Source organism: Neovison vison, chromosome 9 (assembly GCF_020171115.1).
Source record: "Neovison vison isolate M4711 chromosome 9, ASM_NN_V1, whole genome shotgun sequence".
NCBI lineage: Eukaryota > Metazoa > Chordata > Mammalia > Carnivora > Mustelidae > Neogale > Neogale vison.
In genome coordinates, this window is record NC_058099.1 from 88,293,267 (window position 1) to 88,315,096 (window position 21,830).

General features: G+C 42.2%; 1 protein-coding gene across 5 annotated transcripts in view; it reads right to left on the minus strand.

The window, feature by feature from the left end:
* TMC1 (transmembrane channel like 1) overlaps nucleotides 1–21,830 on the minus strand; it is a 385,033-nt gene that overhangs the window by 140,208 nt on the left and 222,995 nt on the right. For all 5 annotated transcript variants that reach the window (XM_044265894.1, XM_044265893.1, XM_044265898.1 and 2 more), the window contains one exon: nucleotides 2,536–2,694. In XM_044265894.1, the coding sequence (XP_044121829.1) occupies nucleotides 2,536–2,551 (16 nt within the window). In that variant the 5' untranslated portion in view covers nucleotides 2,552–2,694. The remainder of the gene's footprint in view (nucleotides 1–2,535; nucleotides 2,695–21,830) is intronic.

Consider the following 21,830-nt stretch of genomic DNA (forward strand, 5'->3'; position numbering starts at 1 on the left):
CCATCTGCCCCTAAATGGAGAAGTTGACCCCCTGGGGCTCCATTGTTGTCCATCTTTCCTTGCTATGCTATATACTCTTCCTGGGAAGTTATGTGATTCTAGGAACTTCAACTCTCAGACGATGCCAAAATCTCTAGAACCACAAAATACTTGCAGATAATCAAGCCATACCCCCAACCAAACCTTTTTCCCTCCCCCTACCCAAGTCTTTTACTTATTGGAATTTCCTTCTACTCCATTGCCAAACCCGGAATCATGAGAGCGATTTTTGACAGCTCACTCTCCCTCATCTTCCCACATACACTCTCACCAAGTACTAGCATTTCCATATTCTAAAGGTTTCTGGAATCCTTCCTTTCTGTGCCAGACACAAACTTCATGTGCTTCATCAAATTCCTTCCAGTGCTTCCTTGGGCTCCAACAGCATCCCAGCCCCAACCAATCACCTGTCCTTGAAGTGCAAAGCACACAGCAGAGTCAACTACCTGCCAGCCTACAGTGTTAGGATCTCTGCCACGTCCAGACTTGGAACAGCACACTATGGAATGTGGGATTTGGCATCTTACAGGGATGCCCTGGTACAGGGGGCAGGTGATACAACTCAGTAATGTGTTGTGCTAACTCCATGAGGTGAAAACAGGTGATGGGGGGGATCTAAGCAGATCAATTTGCCTTTCTTCATTTCTTCATGGGCTACCCATAAGCACAGCTTTTCCTTGTGCCCTGTTTGGAGAAGCTCAGTATGTTGAGCAGTGCACCTGCCAGATGACCTGCTATGTCCTTCCCAGTGTATTGAATTGGCAGCCATCAAGGTTAAGATATCCCTTGTCATCCCTTCACATCTAACCATTGTGGTAATTCATCACCACATATTCTATGGAGCCTGGCATGTAATAAGCACTTAATAATGGACACAATTATTATGCTATAATATTATGTAATCAAAATAAGCAATGCTATTGTTCTTTTCATTTCTTATGAAGTCAGACCATTGTCTAAAAAACTACATTCATTGTGTTTCAACCAATTTGAATCCATTTTGTTAAATATAAACCAAACATAACTTTCATAGACAAAGTCTGGAAGAAGAAAACCATACGGCCATAGTAACCTATTTGTGGTGCGATTCTTCGTTTTTGTTGTTTTTTAAAATACGCTTTTCTAAAATTTACACATTTTCTGCAACATATATTCTATCCATTATCAAAATAAACTTTAAAACATCTGTTATGAAAGCAGTAAGATTAATAAATGATTCATAATAGCATGAATAAATAGCAAGAATGATCAATTCCAACCTTACTTGTTTAATGAAATGGTTGATACCTAGGAGAGCTTGTGCAGCCTTATTCCAAGTTTTTTTAAGAATAGTTAGATCTGAAATGAGCCTACTACAACCAAGAACTTGAGGACCCCAGGTTGGAAAATCCTAAAGGGTTTGAAATCAAACATCTTAATAAGATTTAAGCCCTGCCCTTATTAATGGAAAACCAATCCCACCCTATTAAAAGCCAATTAGGCATCTCTACACCATTTCTAACATTTTCTTTGGAAATACATGTAGAGCCTCAAGAAAGTGGTTATTTTTGTTTTTGTTTTTTGAAAACTTTGACCTACTTTGATAATGAATATTCCTAAGCCTGTCCAGATGTTTGAAGTCAATAAAACTACTAAGCTTATTAAATAGGATTGGGCTCACATTTCTCAAGACCCAAGCCTGAAGCTCAGTGACTTTAATAGATTATCTCTAAGTGAAATCTCTGTCTCCACTTTCCATCCTAAGTTTCAACAAGTCAGTGGAAGAGAAGACCAGGATCAAGGCCATCTGGATTGCTGAAAAGCAAACATGTATTTCCAGGTTATTCCCTAGTTGAAAATTCTACCAGTTTGTCTTTTAGGGACTAAAATGAGGCTGCAAACAGAGCCAATGTGAGCTCCATAAACATCACAAGATGATGGCCAAACATGCCACATGCTTCTCCAGGGTACCAAGAATGTACCCCTGTGGAGTCACAGCAACCAAAACCGTGTGCCGTTGTATCATTCAGCCTTTCACAGACATCCCCACACCTCTTTTCTTCACTTTCTCTGCCTTAATTCTCTTCCCTCACCTTTTCAGCTTTCCGTAATTCAGAGCTGTATTTAATTCACGAAGTGCACATATTTAATTCACAAACTGCAGAACTGGTCCCCTTCACAACGCTGCCCCCCACACCAATCTGACACAGAACGTCCAATTTCAGTTGTTGGCTAAACCTCAGTGTATTTTGCTTCCTTCACCGTCTCCCCGAATGAAAGAAAGGGAAGTCGGAGCACTTACTAGTTGGTGAAAGCTTCTGAGCATTAAAGAAAAGAGATTAGAGGAAAAAATAAGCCCTTTCCAATTCTCAAGACACAAAAGGTATCTAATCACAGAAATATAAAATGAAGGGAAAGCCCCAAAGAGGGAAGAAAAATTGGGGGGGGGGCTATTCAAAGTTCCCAATCTCTGAGAAAGGTAGAGTCTTCAAGAATCAGGTCTTTATTTTGAAATACCTCTCTTGGGTGGCATCGTGGCGGTGTCCTCTCAGAGTGTCTTAGCTGCCAGCTGACTTAACAATGACAGGTTGAAGGGACAAATGTTTCAGGTTTGGTCCAGCACATCCACACACTTCTGCCTGTCGCTGAAAGTGCTCCCTGGTGCCATTTCACAGTCTGAAATATAAGAAGGTACTAATTTCCTCACCATTAAATTTTCATGAATGTTTAGTTTGCCATTTAGGGATGGAGTACTCAGGTCAAAGGGGTTGTATTTGGGGCTCATGCCTGAAATAAAACTAAACTGATCGTGTAAGCTGTATTCAAAGCAAATCTGGCTTCAGCCCCGTGTGTAGGAGCTAACCTGCCTTGTTTTGAATGCCTTCCATTTTAGGGCTTTATCAGAATTACAGATACCAAGGGCAGTGTGAGTGTTGGGCAATGCTCTTATTGACTCTTACGGAGAAACCCTGACCACCAAGTGTACTTGGTAAATGAAATGAGGCAATAAACAAGGTGCTCCTGCATCTGGAGTTCAGGTGAGTGAGTTCAGGTGAGTTCAAAGTAGCCCCCAGCCTCCAAAGTGGGGAAATCTGGAGAAACTGTATTTATTTTCTCAACATGTGGAGGATAAAATTGGCTTTAAGAGGAAGTTGCAGAACACAATTTTAGAACTTTTCTCTTTATCAAATCTTCTCACAGAAAGGTGGTCATCTTTGACTTTAAATGATAAACAAAAAAGATTTCTACCATTGAGAAGAAAGGAAGGGACAGAAAGTGCTGTAATTTAATGTTGCAAAAGAGACTGCCTTTTGAGAGCGAGGACACTGGCATTCTCTGGTTACTTCGGTGATAGCCACTGACCTTGGCAAGAGGAAGCAGTGTTTTGAAATGGATCCCCACGGCACATGCACCCTAGAGTAGCTTTTGGCTTCACAAATGCATTTGTGCAAACATCTGACCCTTTGAGCACATAAACATTAGTACATAGATTCTAGCCAAAGTAGTGTGTAGCTCACTCAAAATTGTGGCTTAAAACAAAGCTCCATTAGGATGACACTTGCCTAGTTTTTCCCTATTCAGACACTTAGGTCTTAACTGTAACAGTGAAAGAGGGTAGAGCTGATCTATGAACTTATATTTAAGATGCCCAGGGACACCTGGGTGGCTCAGTCGATTAAGCCTCTGACTTTGGCTCAGGTCATGAGCTCAGAGTCCTGGGATGGAGCCCCGAATGGGGATCTCTGCTTAGCAGGGAGTCTGCTTCTCCCTCTCCCCCTCCTTTCCACCCCATTTATGCTTGTGTTCTGTCTCACTCTCTCTGAAATAAATAAAATCTTAAAGATTAGTAAAAAAAAAAAAAAAAAGATGCCCAGAGTGGTTCCTCAACCTGAGAATTTATAAAGACATCAAGAAATGTTATTGTAAATCACTGGACATATAACCTAGAGTAAGAATAATATGTAATTTAAGTGATATTAAATATTAATTTATATAATTAAACACTATTCTAATAAAAACCATCACAAATTCATGAATAACAAAAATATTGTATCCACAAATTGTGCAAAAAAGGATTAAAAGATTAAAAGAAAAATATTAAAGACATATTATCACATTAAAAATTGATGGATTCCACTGTTTTAAAATAAAAAAAATTCTATTTACCAAAGACATTTCAAAGAAACTAAATTTATATCTCACACAGCACTTCATAAGAGTATTAAAAACAAAGACTTTATCAACAAGACATGAACACCAAAAGGAAAAAAAATAACAAAAGACTTAAAAACATTTCACACATGAAGATATAAAATGAAAAAGAGAAAAATAAAATAAAAATAAATAAAAAAGAATAAAAAACGACTAAAAATGTAAAAGGTTTTTCCACAAAAGAAAAGAAATAGCCAACAGACATATGAAGAAAGGCCCAATCTCATCTTCGTGAAATACAAATCAAGGCCACTCACAGAGAGGGTATGTTGGTCTGAAACCTTGGAGTTCCTTGGGGTGAACTTGAAACAGGCCCGGGTCCAGGGAGGGTTGGTGGGAGAGACAGAAGAAAGAGGCAGGGCACTGAAGATGGGTACATGGCAGATTTTTTTGTTTTGTTTTGAAAAAAAAAATTTTTAAGGTTCTGCAATTTGAGAGAGAAAGCGAGCATGAGCTAGGGTAGCAGAGGGAAAGGAGGAGCAGAGAGAGAGGGAGAAGCAGGCTCCCTGCTGAGCAGGGAGCCCAACTCAGGGCTGGATCCCAGGACCCCCGAGATCATGACCTGAGTCAAAGACAGATGCTCAAGGCACTCAGCCACCCAGGCATCCTGGTAGGTGGCAATTTCACAAAAACAAGGTTAAGTACTCACGAGGCTTGTCTGGGGCAACCTCAAGACAAGTAAATCTCTGCACATGACCACCAAAGTCTTCACCGTTCATACGGAGGCCTTAGTGGGGTTCAAAGGGTCTCAACAACGGGTTGCTCTCTCGAGACTGTGTCCTTGAAAACAGTTCCAGCCGCCATTCCAACCGCGGGAAGGGCAGGCAGAGCACACGTGGAAAAATGGGGGAAGGGGGTGGGGCTTCCAATTGCCCCGGGACCAGCTGGAGGGTCTTCCAGCAGTCTTGACCTCTGGATGACCTCCTCCAACACTCCACCCCTCTCGACTGGCTCTCGGGATCTTACAGATTTCCCGTCTTTCCCACAATGAGCCCTGATGCTCAGCTGGGGCTTCGTTAGCTTGGAGGGGACTCATTGCACCTGCAGACACCGCAGATGAAGATACACAGATTAAGGTAATGATTCCCAAAGTAAGTAACAGGTTTTTTTTTTTTTTCCCGCCGAGAGCCCTGTGATCCAAAGCACTGATTTATTAAGTCTGCGCTCGGCTGAGGGTCAGATCATCTGGGGTGCTTGTTTGTAACCTCATGTGCTTTGATAAAGATGATACCTGAGCAGACTCCTCAGCTATGAACACACAACATTTTGCTGAGATGATGGTCCGGGTTGTTTTCTTGCGAGGCGGTAATGATGACCAAGGCCGTCCTATTTCGGAGGACAGCTTTTCTCACTAGAGTCATTTCAGGGTTTGGTAAGGATAGGCTTTGTCAGCTGTCACATAAGGCTTGTGGGGTGAGATTAGTAAGGGCTGCTGTCTGTGCTGTCATGTCCTCCCCGTCAATACAGAAAAGAAAGATGGTGGCCAGGTGATTGTACCATTGGAACAACAGCACAGTTCCCGGAGAAGGAAATTGGCAACTCTTGTTATTGTCAGGTGAGTTCTCCCTGTCTCCAGGGAAAACCCAGGGTGCAGTAACCCAACCGCCCCGATGAAAACCATGTCCAAAGATCTGTGCTACACAACCACTGGGACCCACCTGGGGTCACCCAAGAAACACCTGAGCAGCGTGACCCGTCACTACCCACCCCGCCCCTATCCTTTACTGTGACGGAACGACTGCGTGGTTCTGGTGATATCCATCCTGTATTCCTGGTACAGCTAGGTTGGTTCTGTTTAGAGCAGTTTCTTCTGTTCTCAACACAGGAGCACAGGAGTGCTCAAATGTTCCATACCCGGGGTAAGACACCTGAACCCATCCCAAATTTCAATGTCACCACCCACTGCTCTAATAGTGTCCTATGTTTAGGACCCTCTGGTGAGCAGTTAGATAGGCTGCCTGTACAGTCTGATTGACAGGGAAAAAAAAAAACCTGTCCCCAATGTTATTAATAGTGTGTGCCACAAGCCAGATGTCTGGGTCAGTATCAATAATATCATGGGGTCCCTGGGTGGCTCAGTTGGTTGAGCCTCTGCCTTCAGCTCAGGTCATGATCCCGGAGTCCTGGGATCGAGTCCCGCATCGGGCTCCCAGCTCCGTGGGGAGTCTGCTTCTCCCTCTGACCTCCCCTCTCATGCTCTCTCTCACGGTCTCTCTCTCAAATAAATAAATAAAAATCTTAAAAAATAATAATAATAATATCATGAATTAGAGGCCAATCCTAGTGCCAATTCTCCCTTAATGTACTGCTTTAGTGCCTTCTGATCCCCAGCCTGGCAGGGAGATACCCACCAGGGCTGTCCTGCAGAGCTACAGAGGGACACCTGCCCACATACCCAGCAGTTAGACCGACTCCTTTGTCAGGCACACAAATGGGTCCACAGTAGAAAGACATTTCTGCCATAAGCCTGTGACTAGATACCACAGGAGCCACAGAAGTTTAAAGTCAAAAAGACAGATACTCAGTACGAACTTGTATGGGAAGTCTTTCCCTTCTGTGGGAATTACCCTTGTGGTCTGATTCTTAGAGGTTAATGTGGCTTGCAGCTTTAGGAACTTAACCTGGTTGTGCACACCATGCGTGTTGGTCACAGGAGGCAGCACTGTCAGACATAAGGAGATGGACTAGGGGTGGACTATGCTAGACTAGGACCCCATATTTCCCCCTCCTTCAAAGGTGCATGATTGCCTTACAGATAGGGTGCGTTTCAATGGGTCCAGCTTACAGCAGGACAGTGGGGCTCTGGTAGAAACTGAGCAATTCCTCCCCACTCAAGGATACAGAGTAACTCACCCACCCAGGTGGGATGTCCTCTTGCACATTCCAGGAGAAAACTTCTCTCCCTGGCCTGACGGGGCGTGGTGTTTTCAGCGGTGTGGTGTGTTGATCCACAGTTGAGAGTCGGGGCCAGGACTGTCTCTTGCAACGTCCATACACTTAGAATGTGTGTTTCAGCAGGTGATTTACTTTCGTTTGGCCAGCCAATGTGGTTTTACCTATTACTAATTTAATCTGCTGCTTTACCATGACTTTCCTTGATAGTGAACCTGCCGCCTGTGGTTACAGGGGCAACGGCATCTTTGTTCAATGTCATGTTCTTTTGCCCAGTCTTGACATCATGAGCCTTATCACCGTCCATTCAGCAAGCGTATCCGTACACGGGACTCAGTTTCTCTAATCCGTTAATGGCAGCCTGGCTTGCGTGGCAATAGCGGAAAGCTGGGGTTGGGCCAGATAAGTCGTACCCAGACACCAAGGCATATTTCGGACCCTCCCTGGGAGGCAGGGGGCCAATATTATCAATTTGCCAATCCCTCGCTGGTTGAGAACTCCAGTGGGTGACCCCCAGACTCCTATGGTAGTGGCCTTGGGCACTGTTCAGATCACACAAGACATTCTGTTTGTTACTGCACCGACCAAGGCACTGTACTTCAAGGGCCGTGAAGCATCTTGGCAATGTGCCATCCCACCTGGGCACACTCCAGTGGCTACTCTTCCCGTGCACCCCATCTGCTGTATCTACTGAAGGGTTACTTACTAGGGCTTATGCCTAAATTAAGGCATGGGCTGCCTGATTGCCAGAGTATGTCAATGCCTTATAAGCCAGAATATGGAAACGTAATAATCAGGCTCTTGCAGGCAAACGCAATGTCTTTCCATGTTTCCTGCCCCTATGAGGACTTACTCATGATCATATACCCTTTGTCCAAGCCGTAAGGTTAATCCTTTTCAGTAGCCTAACTTTGAGGGGAAAGGGTTAATGACCGGTGCAGGAGTAGTCATCACCAGCCAAACTGCTCAGAGCTCAGCCTATTGGCTACTGCGATTCATTTCTACTTCCATCCAGATGGTGTCAGTGTTGGGCTAAATAGTGACTACAGTGCCTACAGGTGGTTTGCCCCACTAGACCGGTCTGTACACCTGGCTTCAGGAGGAATTTCCCTCCTTGTCTCTCTGCAGGGGCCACCAAAGGAATAGAAGAAGGGCATTTGGAGGTTCTGCATACTCAGCAGGGCCCAGCAGGGCCTGGCCTGAGTTTCTAGAGATAGTGGCCTGGTAGGCAGAGTGACCCTGTTGCAAACAGCCTTGCACTTAACCAAAGTGGGAGTCTGAGCCACAGCAGAGGGTCAGTGGAACATACTCTCTCAGCCCATCTGTTGAGAGGAAGAAAGCTCTTCCCATGACTTGCTGTAATTCCAGGAGAGGCTTTACCTGGAGGAGCGCTGTAGACAGGGCTAGGAGCTGTGGTCTATGAGATAATTAGGCTTCTGCCCCTTCCAAAGCTGGGACTGAAATTCCTAGGGGTACTCTCTCCTTCTGTTGTCTCTGCGACAGTGCCTTCTGGAGTCAGAAATGCAATGTGGGGCACAGCTGTTTGATGGGGTCATCACCTTGTTTAATTTCTTAGTAGTCCACAGTCAATGGCCACGAGCCATCTGCTTTCTTTTACCAGCTGTCCTGGGCTACTAAAAACACTATGGGCAGGGCGTACAATACCTATTCAGTGCCATTCTCAGATAGTTTCTCCTATTCCTTTAGGCCCCCAGGCAATTTATATTGCTTGCCAGCTACCACTCGTGGCTGGGGTTCCCAGTTGGTGTTTTCCCCTCAGTACTGGCTTGATTACTCTGACCCAAAGGCAAATTCACTGATAGAAGTTTGCGGAGTTTGACTAGGATGGCAATGCTACAATATGTTCTCTGGTACTAGAGAGATAGAAACACTGTATTCTCATGGGGGAGAACACCCAGGTTGCAGCACCAAATGGACCTTCCGGACTATATCTGTTTGCCTTATCTCTGAAGGCCCTGATCAGACCACATTCACTGTAGGAATGAAAGCCAAGATACCCCAGTCCATCCCCCAATACGCTGTATGCCCGTTCTGAAGCCAACTGTAAGACAAGACACTTATGATGTTGGGAGTCCATTGCTGATCTGGGGGAAACTGACAAATCCCAGGGATGGGTAGAGGCTGTGGAGAGTCCCAAGACTGACAGGGAACTTGAGAAGCCAATAGGCTATGGGAAGCATCTGGAAAGGACGAGAGAAATCAGAAATAAATCCACCCACATATGGTCAAAGGATTTTCAAGAAAGGTGCAAAGACAATTTAATGGAGAAAGAAGAGTCTTTTCAATAAATGATGTTGGAACAATTGTACATACATTGAAATAAGAATTTCAATCTGCATCTTAGACCTTATACAAAAAGTAACTCAAAATGGACCACAGTCCTAGTGTAAAACCTAAAAATATAAAAAAGTCTAGAGAAAAAAAAATAGAAGACTATGGATTAAGCAGAATTTTTTTTGAGGTAACAGCAAATGTTCAATCCATAAAAGAACAGATTTAGAAGTTAGACTAAGGAGGAGGAAGGGAAGAAGGGAAGGTGGGAGGGGAAATGTCTTTTAAAATTAGGTAAAAACCACCCAAATACACACAACAACATGGATAAACCTCAAATGCTTTATGCTAAGTAAAAGGAGCCTGTCTTCAAAGTCTACATGCTATCAATTCCGTTTCTATGACATTCTGGAAAAGACAGAACTACAAAGACAGAAAATGTACCAATAGTTCAAGAGCTGGAGAAACTGACCACAAAGAGGCAGAAGGAACTTTTGGGGACAATGGAACTGTCCTATATCTTGCTTGTGGAGGTTGTTACACAAATGTGTTTGTCAAAACTTAGAACTATACACATAAAAGAGTGAATTTAATTACATATGAATTGTATCTCAATAAATCTGACCAAAAACAAAAATTAGAAACTGACATCTCCTGGGTCAACTATGGGGCACGGTTCTTTTTCTCTGCCCATACTGAGTCTTTTTAAAAAAATGAAATTAATGGGCAACAGAAAAAGAGCATCTCGTATAATTTTTTAGATTTCTAACTTCTCTTTGAGAAGACTTGACAACACTGTGACCATATCTCACATGGCAATAATCTTCTGCGGCTGAGTAGGCATCTTTTTTCTCTGCCATCATGAGTCAATCTCTGTGTGGTGGTTTTACTTTTTATGGCATATTACCTCCCCAATCCCTGGAGACATCAGAGTTTGAACCCTCACCTCAAACTCATTTCAACAAACTCTACTATTGGCATGATCTGTTACCCAGCTGTGAACAAATTTGTCTGTAGGAACAGAACAGGCAAAGCATGGGATGGTAAGAGATCCAGGGAAATAGAGACTTCCAGGTTCCTGTAGTTAATACAGAGATCACAAGAACATGGCAGAAAGGATTGGCAATTTAAGGCTGATATACAGGAAATTACAGCTGAGCATGTGATCCGAAGGAAACAAAAATAAAGCCAAAATGTGTGTGCTATTTCATCTACCCCATGGGGATATTAGCCATCGGAATCTAAAAAGTACGGATATTAGAATCTAAAAGCAAGCATATTTTTAATTTCTAATAGCCAGCATAGTGCCTCATATATAATAAATGCCCATAACTGTTAGCTGGAAGGAGAGTGAAGGAAATTAATCGATGGAAGTTGCAAGCAGGGACAACTGCACAGGTGCAACATCTTTGGACACAGGACTTCAGAAATAGAAGGGAAAAGTGCTTGATTTAATGTTCTGCTCCTGCAGAACATTTTTAGTATTTTATTTATTTATTTGACAGAGAGAGAGAGAGAACACAAGCAGAGGGAGCAGCAGGCAGAGGGAGAGGGAGCAGCAGACTCCCGCAGAGCAGGGAGCCTCAGGCAGGACTAAATCCCACAACCCTGGGATCATGACCTGAGCTGAAGGCAGGTGCTTAACTAACTGAGCCACCCAGGGGTCCTGTCATCTTGAAATTTTTTTTAAAGATTTTATGTATTTATTTGACAGACAGAGATCACAAGTAGGCAGAAAGGCAGGCAGAGAGAGAGGAGGAAGCAGGCTTCCCACTGAGCAGAGAGCCCGATGCGGGGCTCAATCCCAGGACCCTGCGATCATGACCTGAGCTGAAGGCAGAGGCTTAACCCACTGAGCCACCCAAGTGCCCCTACCTTGAAATGCTTAGTAATTTTTTTAAAAAAGGAGGCCCTCTGTTTTCCATTTTCACTAAGCCCCACAAATTATAGAGCCAGTACTAAATCCAAAAGCTTCTGGAGATACACTTAGCTTTCTCTAAGAGAGGATGGTGAAGACAACAGTTTGTGACATGGTGCACATGCACCATCTGACATGGTCATGAAAACCTAGAAGACAGTGTGAACACAATTTCAAGTTATTACAGGACTACACTCAAGTGTGTTGACAAGCTACAGAAGGAACAGATGGGCCGGACTAGGGGGTGACAAAGAAATTACCTGGACAGTTCTGAGTTGACAGATTAGATTTAGATAAACCCTGAAGGGGCAAAAAAAAAAAAAAAAAGAAGGAAAAGAAAAAGAAAGGAGAAAAGAAAAGGCCAGAATGGAAGTAGTGCCTACAACCTCAAATCACACGGAGCAGTTATGGAAAAGACTGCCACTCGGGTGTCACTAGTTTTATCCACATCCGCAAATATCATCGTGACCACAATCCCAGTCCACCTTGTCTGCCAAATGAGAAGGTGGACGTGTCTAAGAAATGTCTTTAAATTTGTATCCAAAATCAAATCCTGAGTAAAACAATACCATGACCAGAAGGGTGACGGGAGATAGAGCCTTGTGGTCTCTGTTTCTCAAATGCCTGATCCCTCATCTACAAAGTGTAAGTGTGTATGAATTTTAAATGTCCCTTGCCACATTTGGGAAGTCTGCCGCCATTCAGGCCGCTCACCCTCTCACTCGGCCTGGAGAGAGCAGAGACTGTGTCTCGGGACGGGTGATGGTGTCCCGGGCCTTCCCATCATGGTTCCTTTTGCACCTTCGCCAGCGACCAGACAACTGACCACCCAAGTTAGGACACTTTTGAGAGGGCTAAAATGTGAAGCTGGAGAGGACACAGGGACAATGGACATAAACCATGATTCCCCCAGGAATCCCCCAGCTACAACATACAGTCACCTAGTGATAGTGTCGTGGTGCATACAGTAGGCATCCCATTAGCCTCATCTGTGTTATCAAGACCGTCATCAGCAGAAGCGGCAGTCACAAAGACATTGCCAGACATGCTACTGAGTGTTTTTTCTGTGCCAGACACTATTCTAAATACTTATTTTTTTAAAGATTTATTTATCTATTTATTTGACAGAGAGAGAGAGAGGAAACACAAACGGGGGAGTGGGAGAGGGAGAAGCAGGCTTCCTGCTGAGCAGGGAGCCCAATGCGGGGCTCGATCCCAGCACCCTGGGATCATGATCTGAGCCACCGGCAAATGCTTCATGACTGAGCCACACTTTTTGAATACAGGTGCACAATGCTTTTAAAAACTGGGCTATGAAATTAGTTCTTTGGTCTATTTAAAATGATTCTGATGTAAATTGGGGTTCATTTATTTGTGTTGCTGGAGTGAGAGACAGATAGCCCCTAAAGAACTGAAATGAACAATGAGAAAACAGTAGCCGTTTTAAAATGTGGACAATGGAAAACAAAATTACCTTTGAAGGCAGCTTGAGTATGATACGTAATTTTATAGTAAACAGTCCTTCCTGTTTAATTAAGAAAGCATAACTTTGATGTTAAAATTTCTTTAATGTATTCCTCTATGTATTAGGCAAGGATGCTTATTTTAATTACAAATGTTTAAGCAATTATACACATTTTAAGCACGTATTTCACATGAGTGACTCTGCTAGTATGTGGAAACGAGTGATGAAGTTTATAAATTACTTTATGAGGTGACTGGGTAGCTCAGTCAGTTAGGCTTCCTCCTCTTTATTTCCGCTGGGGTCATGATCTCAGGGTCTTGAGGCTGAGCCCCTGCTCCCCACTCAGCAGGGAGTCTGCTGGAGCGTCTCTCCCTCTTCCCTCCCCAAGTCTGCATGCTCTCTCTCAGATAATAAATAAAAATCTTTTTAAAAAAATTATAAATTACTTCAGGGCTGTTTTCCAAAAACAACCTGCAGTGAAAGTTTCTGGGAAAATGTCAGCTATTTTATATATATTAATGTGGTTTATGAAGATAGCTAGATACGGATATATAGGTAGAGTTATGGTATTGCTACATTCCCTGATAGAAAAGCTGTAAAATTTTTGTTCCCTTTCTCAAAGGATTTTTCTAAGACAGGCTTCTATAGCTGTGAGTATTTTGCTGTTCTTAGAGCTAGTTCCTATTAGAATTCAGGGGATTAGGAGTTGTATGCAAATTTCTTATATTTATTAATTACACGGGCCATGTTTAAAATTAGGAAGCCTACTCTCTTAAACTTACAGTTAGCACCTTCTGAAATGTCTTTCCTTACATTATGGAAATTCATAGCCTACAAATTGCAAGCAAACCCATCAAATATTAGAATATTAGAATAAATTTCATTAAAATATCACCAGCCATTATTTCCCAGGAATGAAACACAGCAACATAATGTACTATATTCCCTGATTATAAAATTAATGCATATTTATGTTAAAAAATAAAAATGAGAAAGCAAAGTATACGGATGAAAGTAAGAGTTTCATGCAGAGGAGGATTATGAATTACTCCTTAATTTCTTTATGCTCTCCAGTAGTTTAACAACTATTATAGTAAATAGGTATCCATTTTCCAATCAAGATGAACAATGACTATGTGTGAAAATAAAATGCTACTTATTCGTTGAGAGTAAGAAAGAATGAGGAGATATGACTATTTTTTTTTCTTTTTTTAAAAATTATTTATTTGACAAGAGAGACCACAAATAGGCAGAGAGGCAGCCGATGCAGGGCTTGATCCAGGACCCTGAGATCATGACCTGAGCTGAAGGCAGAGGCTTAATCCACTGAGCCACTCAGGTACCCAGCAATGTGTCTTTTATAAATAAACCCTTGAGCATTCTTAGAAAAATCAGGTTTTGGTCCTAAATCGGACATGTGGTAGCGCTGTGACCTTAACCTAGTATCCCTAGCCCTCTCTATCAGGTAAGGCAAAGGGACCCTTTCTGCCAATTCATTCTCTCTGCTCATTTATTGCTGTCATTCACCCTCCATCCAATACCACCGAGAACCCATCCATATCAGGCTCAGTTTCAGCAGGATAGTGAACACACAATCTGTATTTTTACTACATTTTTCCAGCTCCTCTGTGCAGATCGGTTATGAAGGGGTATGGTGGGGTGGGATGGCAGGCAGGGGCTCCTACAGCGTACTTAGTGTTGATGAAGGCCTTGGACTAGAGCAAGGGCAGTGGACACTGAGGGAGGCGGACAACTTCAAGACATGTTTGGAATGAGAACTAAAGTCTTGAGACTGGCCAATGAAACAGAAGAATTGTAGAAAAGAATAAGGAAAAGAAGGATTTAAAAATAATTCCCAGGCTCTTGGGCCTCAGTTACTCACGGAGTGAAAGCAACCACTGTAGCACATGGGGAATGATCGACGATTAATGTGTGCAAGTAAGTAAGATCTTTTTAGATAGAAAATCAGGATTATAGGACAGAGAGGGATTGGAATAGTATAGGAAGGAGGGGGGAGTATGGGGGAGTAGAGAAGGCATATTTTCATCAGGATACCAGGAAAGGGCTTTCTAAGAAGTTACATTTAGGCCAAGTCCCACCTACACTACCTCAAACCTGAACTCTGAAAATGACAGAAATTCAAAAAATTTCCTTCAGATTCCATATCGAAATCTACTCGGTGGCTCTTCCTACTCTAGGTTATATTGATTTTTTTAAAATTCAGGGGTTCCTTATTACTGTAATACCCACTCTCATATAATTTTCCAGTTATGAAAATATCTATGCAGTATCTTCTACACCCAAGAACAAGGCCTGGATTACTTAGAATAAAAGGGATTTTATTAATGACTTTCTAGGATTCTTTAGTAAACTTATTTGTCCACTTGCTTTTCAGAATCATTTTCAAGCTATGTATCTGACACTGTTGGATCTTGGGTAGAAAACAGACTATGGGGGCACCTGGGTGGCTCAGTGGGTTAAAGCCTCTGCCTTCAGCTTGGGTCATGATCTCAGGGTCCTGGGATCGAGCCCCACATCGGGCTCTCTGCTTGGCAGGGAGCCTCCTTCCCTTCCTCTCTCTCTGCCTTCCTCTCTGGCTACCTGTGATCTCTGTCTGTCAAATAAATAAATAAACCCTTAAAAAAAAAAAAAAGAAAGAAAACAGACTATGTTTAAAAGCCATGAGGCTTTCCTGGTGCTCTTTGGAAAATACGTCTTCTAATATTGTCATCATTTAGTCTTCTATACTGATGCTAGAATGATTCACAGTTGAATTGTTATAACTTACTATAGAGAGGTTAATTTTAAGAAGGGAAGAGCTCAGAGGAATAGGGTGTTCTAACTGTGAAGCTGTTAGGAGCTGCTACACTTCCAGAACAGGGGATGGAGGCAGATACAACCGTGGGGTGGGGCAGGGGGTAGGGGGGATTCGTACTTCTTGGATTATCGGTGTGAAGAATGGATTGACTGAAAAATGGATTGACAAGGCAAGTCTTGAGTAAGTGAAAAGGGTCTAGCACTCAGGAAAAAAAAGGGGGGGGTTGTCTCTGGTGCAGCTAGGTGGCTCAGTTGGTTAAGTGTCTGCCTTCAGCTCAGGTCATGATCCCAGGGTCCTGGAATCAAGCCCCACATTGGGCTCCCTGCTCAGTAGGGAGTCTGCTTCTCCCTCTGACTGCTGCTCCCTGCTTGTGCTCTCTCTCTAAAATAAATAAATAAAATCTTAAAGAAAAAAAAGAAGAAGAAAAGGGATCTCCATCTCAGACATCCCCACACCAGGCAATTAAAATAGGGTTTTGAAAGAGAAAATAACAGGAATTTGAATAACTATGTCTTGGTGAAATCTCTAAACTTCAGAAAGTAGACAAACCAGCTGACGCTGGTAAGCAGCAAATGTCTGACCTAAGAGATTCTGCTCGGAGGACTGCTGATATTTGTGTCTATTTTTCCCGTAATTTTTCTCATTCATTGATTAAACCAAAAATTCGACAGAAGTTCTAAGCTTCTCCTCTAAGGGTAGGTTTCTCAGTCATGGCCCTATTGATATACTGGACCAAATAATTCTTTCTGGGGGAAGCTGGGCCTCTGATCTGTGGGATATTTAGCCACATCCCTGGTCTCTGCACACCAGATGCCATCTTCAGCAGCCCCCTCGTTCTGACAACCAAAATTGTCTCCAGACTTCATCGAATGTCCCCTAGGAGACAAAATCATGCCTGGCTGAGAAACACAGCCCAAAGGGAATGCGTTCCTATATGCCATAGAATCAAAGAGCCACACGTTGCTGGATTCTTTATGAGTGACAGAATTAAAAGCACAGGGAAGATCTGGGGCAGAAAGACACAAGAGCACCAACCCGCAAACCTCACGTCTTCTCGTCTTGGCTCGTTCTGTCCTAGCGGCTTTGTGCTCCTGTTTCACAACACTTGTGTTTTCTTGCTTCCCGCTCTTATTGCGTAGGCTTCGTTGAGGTCTTTTGCAATTATTCCTTCCTGACAAGCAGACTGGTCTTCAGATTCGATGTTTCGAAATAGGCAGGGTATGTGGAAGGTGGACTCTCCAAATCACTAGACTGCCATCTCTGCTTCCCCCAACTCCTTTCTTCCCAAAGACATGCATTCTGGAGGGAACAGCAGCGGAAGAAGGTTGCATTCAATGCGAGACAAGCTGTGAGGCACTGTATCCTGGGAGGGTCATTCACAAAATAAAGAGTCATGCCTTTTAGCAGGTCCTGTGGCATGTAGCTATTTGTAGATGGTAGACTGTAAGTTTTCATGAATTCTCTTGCTAGAAAGTCTAAGAGGCAAGTGGCTTGGGAGAGAAGATCTCACTCAAGTCCAGCAGAGCTATGCCAAGAGAAAGTTTGCCAATACTGGGAATTTTTTTTAAAAATCATCATTCACTTGCTACCCAGCCACAGCTATAGATAGGAGTTTACCAGACACCAGGAAACATAAAATAAAATGGGACTCTATCATATATTGCTTACTGTTCATCAACAAAAAAATATATAGTAATACTTCTTTCATAAAAGTTACAAAAATTCAGTAAAGGAGACATGGAAAATGCATGAAAAGTACAAAGAAAAAAAATTATCTCTAGTACTACTATCCAAACCCAAATACCACCACTAACGCTCTGTGGATTTCTTTCCAGTTTCTTTTTTTATTTTTTTATTTTTTTTTTTAAAGATTTTATTTATTTATTTGACAGAGAGAGATCACAAACAGGCAGAGAGGCAGGCAGAGAGAGAGAGGAGGAAGCAGGCTCCCCTCCAAGCAGAGAGCCCGATGTGGGACTCGATCCCAGGACCCTGAGATCATGACCTGAGCCGAAGGCAGCGGCTTAACCCACTGAGCCACCCAGGCGCCCTCCAGTTTCTTTTTTTAATGTATACATTTAGAGAGTATAGAGGAGTGAGGGGGGGAATATATATATATACATATGTATATACATGCATATGTATATATATATATATTTCAGTACCCCACTTTTTAAGCTAGAATTGTATGAAAAGCATTTTAAATGTTATTCATAAACATAATTTTTAATGGTACATTAAGTTGCATCAAAATGATGTACCATGGCTACTTAGGCTGATTCTAATGATGTACCATTAAAAAGACTTGCAATAAATATTTATAATAACTTTGTTATTATAGAGTTCCAAAACTAATGTTATTGAATTAAAGGGTATAAACATTTGAAACATCTTAACATGTGTTTGTATACAAAAATGTGAATCAATTTATAGATCAGTCAGCAAAACACAAATATGCCTATCGCATTTTGTCCTTACCAATATCAGATACTTTCATTAGCTTTATTCTTTTTTTGGGTTAACTTTGTTCTTTACTTTCATAATCAGTAACCCTATTTTCCCCCAAATATTTGTGTACTAACTGCATTTCCTCTTTGGAAAAATACCGTGACTATTACAGTGTATTGTCAAAAGAGAGAAATCAAAAGCAGAAGGAAAATACCTATCTTATCAAGACAATTTTGAAAGTCTCTGGTCATGATACGAAGTAGAATTTCTGATGTCACCATTCTCAAGACCTCATATTCTCATTTCTCATCACCCTGTCACCTGTAACTATAATTTTGCAGTCAAAGCAAAAAATTTGTGGTTTCTCCTATAAGCTATAAGCCCTCAAGCCCTTGACTTTGTACATGCTGTTCCCTTGTCTGGAATGCCCTTTAATGTACCCCAAATGCACACACCACACATGCGCACAGAGCCTGTGGTCTTTCTCAGGCCCCAGAAGTCGCTTGCTGTTACCTTTCTCCTAGCCTCTGACATTCCACATCATAATCACTAATATTCTTTTCAGACTTTCCCTCCTGCCCACGGTTTCCGCAAGGGCAGGAACACCCCATCTTTGATTTCTAGATTCCACATCATTTACCGTTGTGCCTAAGAGAAAGTAGAAGTTCAGTAACTGCTTCCTTCAATGGGGACATTGCTGAATAATAAATGTCGTGGCCTTCTTAGTTATCCAATTCTGTCATCCACAGTGATTGTCAGGATTTTGAGAGAGAGACTGAGTGGGAAGAACACAAGCATCAGGGACCGCGGAACCAGTATTCAAACTTTTAGTTCAACCACTAGCCAGTTCACCATCCTTAGAATAATTACCTAGTATCTCTGACACTCCATTGGAACAAAGAGTGATCATAATATGTACCTTATAGGATTATTTGAATATGAAGTACTGAATATATGTAAAGAATCTGGCATATAGTAGTGGCTAAATGTAGACATCTTTCTAGTTATTATTGTGTATTTCCATTATATGCATATTTCCATTCCATATATATTTCCTTTGCAATAAATATTACTGAATTCAAAGGATCTGATACCTATGTATGTATTTTTCTTTGAAGCATGAAGACCAAGACCCAAGGTCAGTGGCACTGACCATATTCTTGCTTTTAGGGAAATCTTAGAAAAGAATTAGTTCTGATTACAGTTGCGGAAAGTAGGCCTATATTTCCAAAGTCAAGAGAAATCAAGTTCTCTGTAAAATAACACATGATCTTATCATCAACTGCTTAATTTTTTTCTGTTTGCCCCATTAATATTGCTGAAGGTAGGTGGGGACCTCAAATTACTATAAATAAAGGCTTGCTGTCCCTGATGGCAGAAGAAAGGAACTTTTGGAACATGCTCTACTTTTCATTTCTAAAAATATATCCACTTGGGCCACACTAGAGAAGCATGTGAAATATTCCCAGTTAAAAATCAGATTTATACTGGTGGTATGTACAGCAGAAGCGTGTGCACAAACACACACACACACACACACACACACGCACATCCCAGAAACCCTCTGAAGCTCAGTTTCTTTTATTTATCAAACAGCCATGATTCATGCCTTCTGTGTGCCTTCCTTAGGGCTAAAAGACATTTTCATCCATCTGCCAACCAGATGAACCCAGAGAAAAAGTCACAAAGACCGCCTAAGTGAGGATAACACAAGTACTTGTGCAGAATGAATTTGCCAAGATCTTCTTCCCCTACCCTTAACCCAACCCCCATCACAAGCTGGTTTTATGTCCCACATGCCACGGCTTCCCTTTTGATGACAGCTCAGACCCTCTCCCCCAGCACTGTGTGTTTTCAGCTTCATACCACACATGATTCAATGTAAACTACGAAGCCCCTAGTATAGTACATGGCGTAAACATGGGCTCCATACACAGCGCTTTCTTTCTACCTTTTCAAATCCTTCTGAGCATTCAGCAGGTCATCCTCCACACCCCAGAATTCCTTCCACAGAGAGTCAAAGTTATTGCCGCAGGCCTTCTCAGATGCTGAGAAATGGCCAGGAATTTTCCATCTTAGAGGTTTCTGGCATTCCAACATAAGAAGAAATGCCAAAAATGACTTTCAAAAATAACAGTAGATTTTGCCTCTAACAAAGGAATGTTTTTAAGTACTACAGTGTACTCTATGGTGATATTTACAAGGTTATAAAATGCTCCAGCAAGTGTAGCTGAGGAATGCAACAGGAGTTTCAAATGTACCCTACATGTCATCCTCTAAATCTGCTTATTGTGTACTGTCCACGTGTAGAGCCTCACTTGAAAGTGACATCTGACGTATAAATTTCAAGTCCTTTGAACTGTAAACTCTTCATTTGAAGTCCTGACTCCCGGGCACCTGGGTGGCTCAGTCAGTTAAGCGTCTGCCTTCAGTTCAGGTCATGATCTCAGGGTCCTGGGATGGAGTCCCTGTGCTGGGCTCCCTGCTCAGTGGGGAGTCAGCTTCTTCCCCTCCCTCTGCTCCTCCCCTGCTCATTCTCTCTGTCTCAAATAAATAAATAAAATCTAAAAAATAAAATAAAATAAATAAAGTCTTCATCATAGTGCTTGCCCCCACACATCTGTGAAAAGAAAGCCATGAGCAAATAACAAAAAAGATGGGGTAAAATTTCCCCTTAAAAGAGGTGAAAAAGAGGCTCAGGGGAGCCAAATGAGGCCACTATAGCAACATCAACTTACAGGTTGAACTGGGAAGAATTTCTCTCCACAACTCTGGCAACTCGTTCACTGTCACCAAAGGGGGCCTTGACCCCCCACTTGGATAAGCAAGGTCCCAATCCAGCCTCCCAGGAATGGAAGCCATGACAATCAGGCCATGAATTAGCAGGCTATGACTAGAGTCATTTTCCCCAGACTTCTCTGACAAAAGTAAGCTAGTCCTCCCGCAGAGATGCCTCATGAGTTTATAACTTTTAAACTGAAATTGTTTTTCTGAAGTAATGACAAGGCGCCAGTGAACACTGAGTGGAGGTGACTATTTTAAATGATAAACTATTTTAATTGTAAGAGACATAAACAATAGGATATTTGAATTGCTTATAATAACAGACATGCAGCAACACAAAGAATAATGTATTTGTAACTGGAAACTACAGGTTAAAGTATAACACTAAATATACGTAAAGATATAATCTATCCATGCTCTTGTGAAATTGTAGGGTTCAAGACATGACATGATTGTTCTACTGAATAGTAGAGAAAGAATTATATACAAATAGCATAGAAAAAGAAAAAGAAAATGTGATGTAGTCTGTAGTCAAACAGCTCAGCTCCTTCTCCTCTTCTCTTCCTTCCTTAACTCTACAACGTGGATTCTGCCGGCATCACTCCTGGCCCCACCACTCCCTGACCCCGACCTCCTGGAACCTACTTTTGCTACCAAGGTAAACCCATTGTTGCTAAACTCAAAGACTCTTTTCATCCTTGTCTTATTTGATCTCCAGCCACAGTACTTGACTCTGTGACAAACACCCTTCTTTCTGGAACCACTCAGTCATGTTTTCCTTGACATCATCTCTCTTGGATGTCATCTTATATCACCTGATCTACTCCTTCTTGGTTTCCTGCAAATGCTTCTTTCTTTTTGATCCCCTCACTGTTATTACTAATGGTGCCATCATTAGGCCTTTTTCCCCCTTCTCAATGTATATTATTTCCCCAATGACTTAATCAGTTCCAATGACTTCAAGTGCTTTCTCCTTGCTAAAG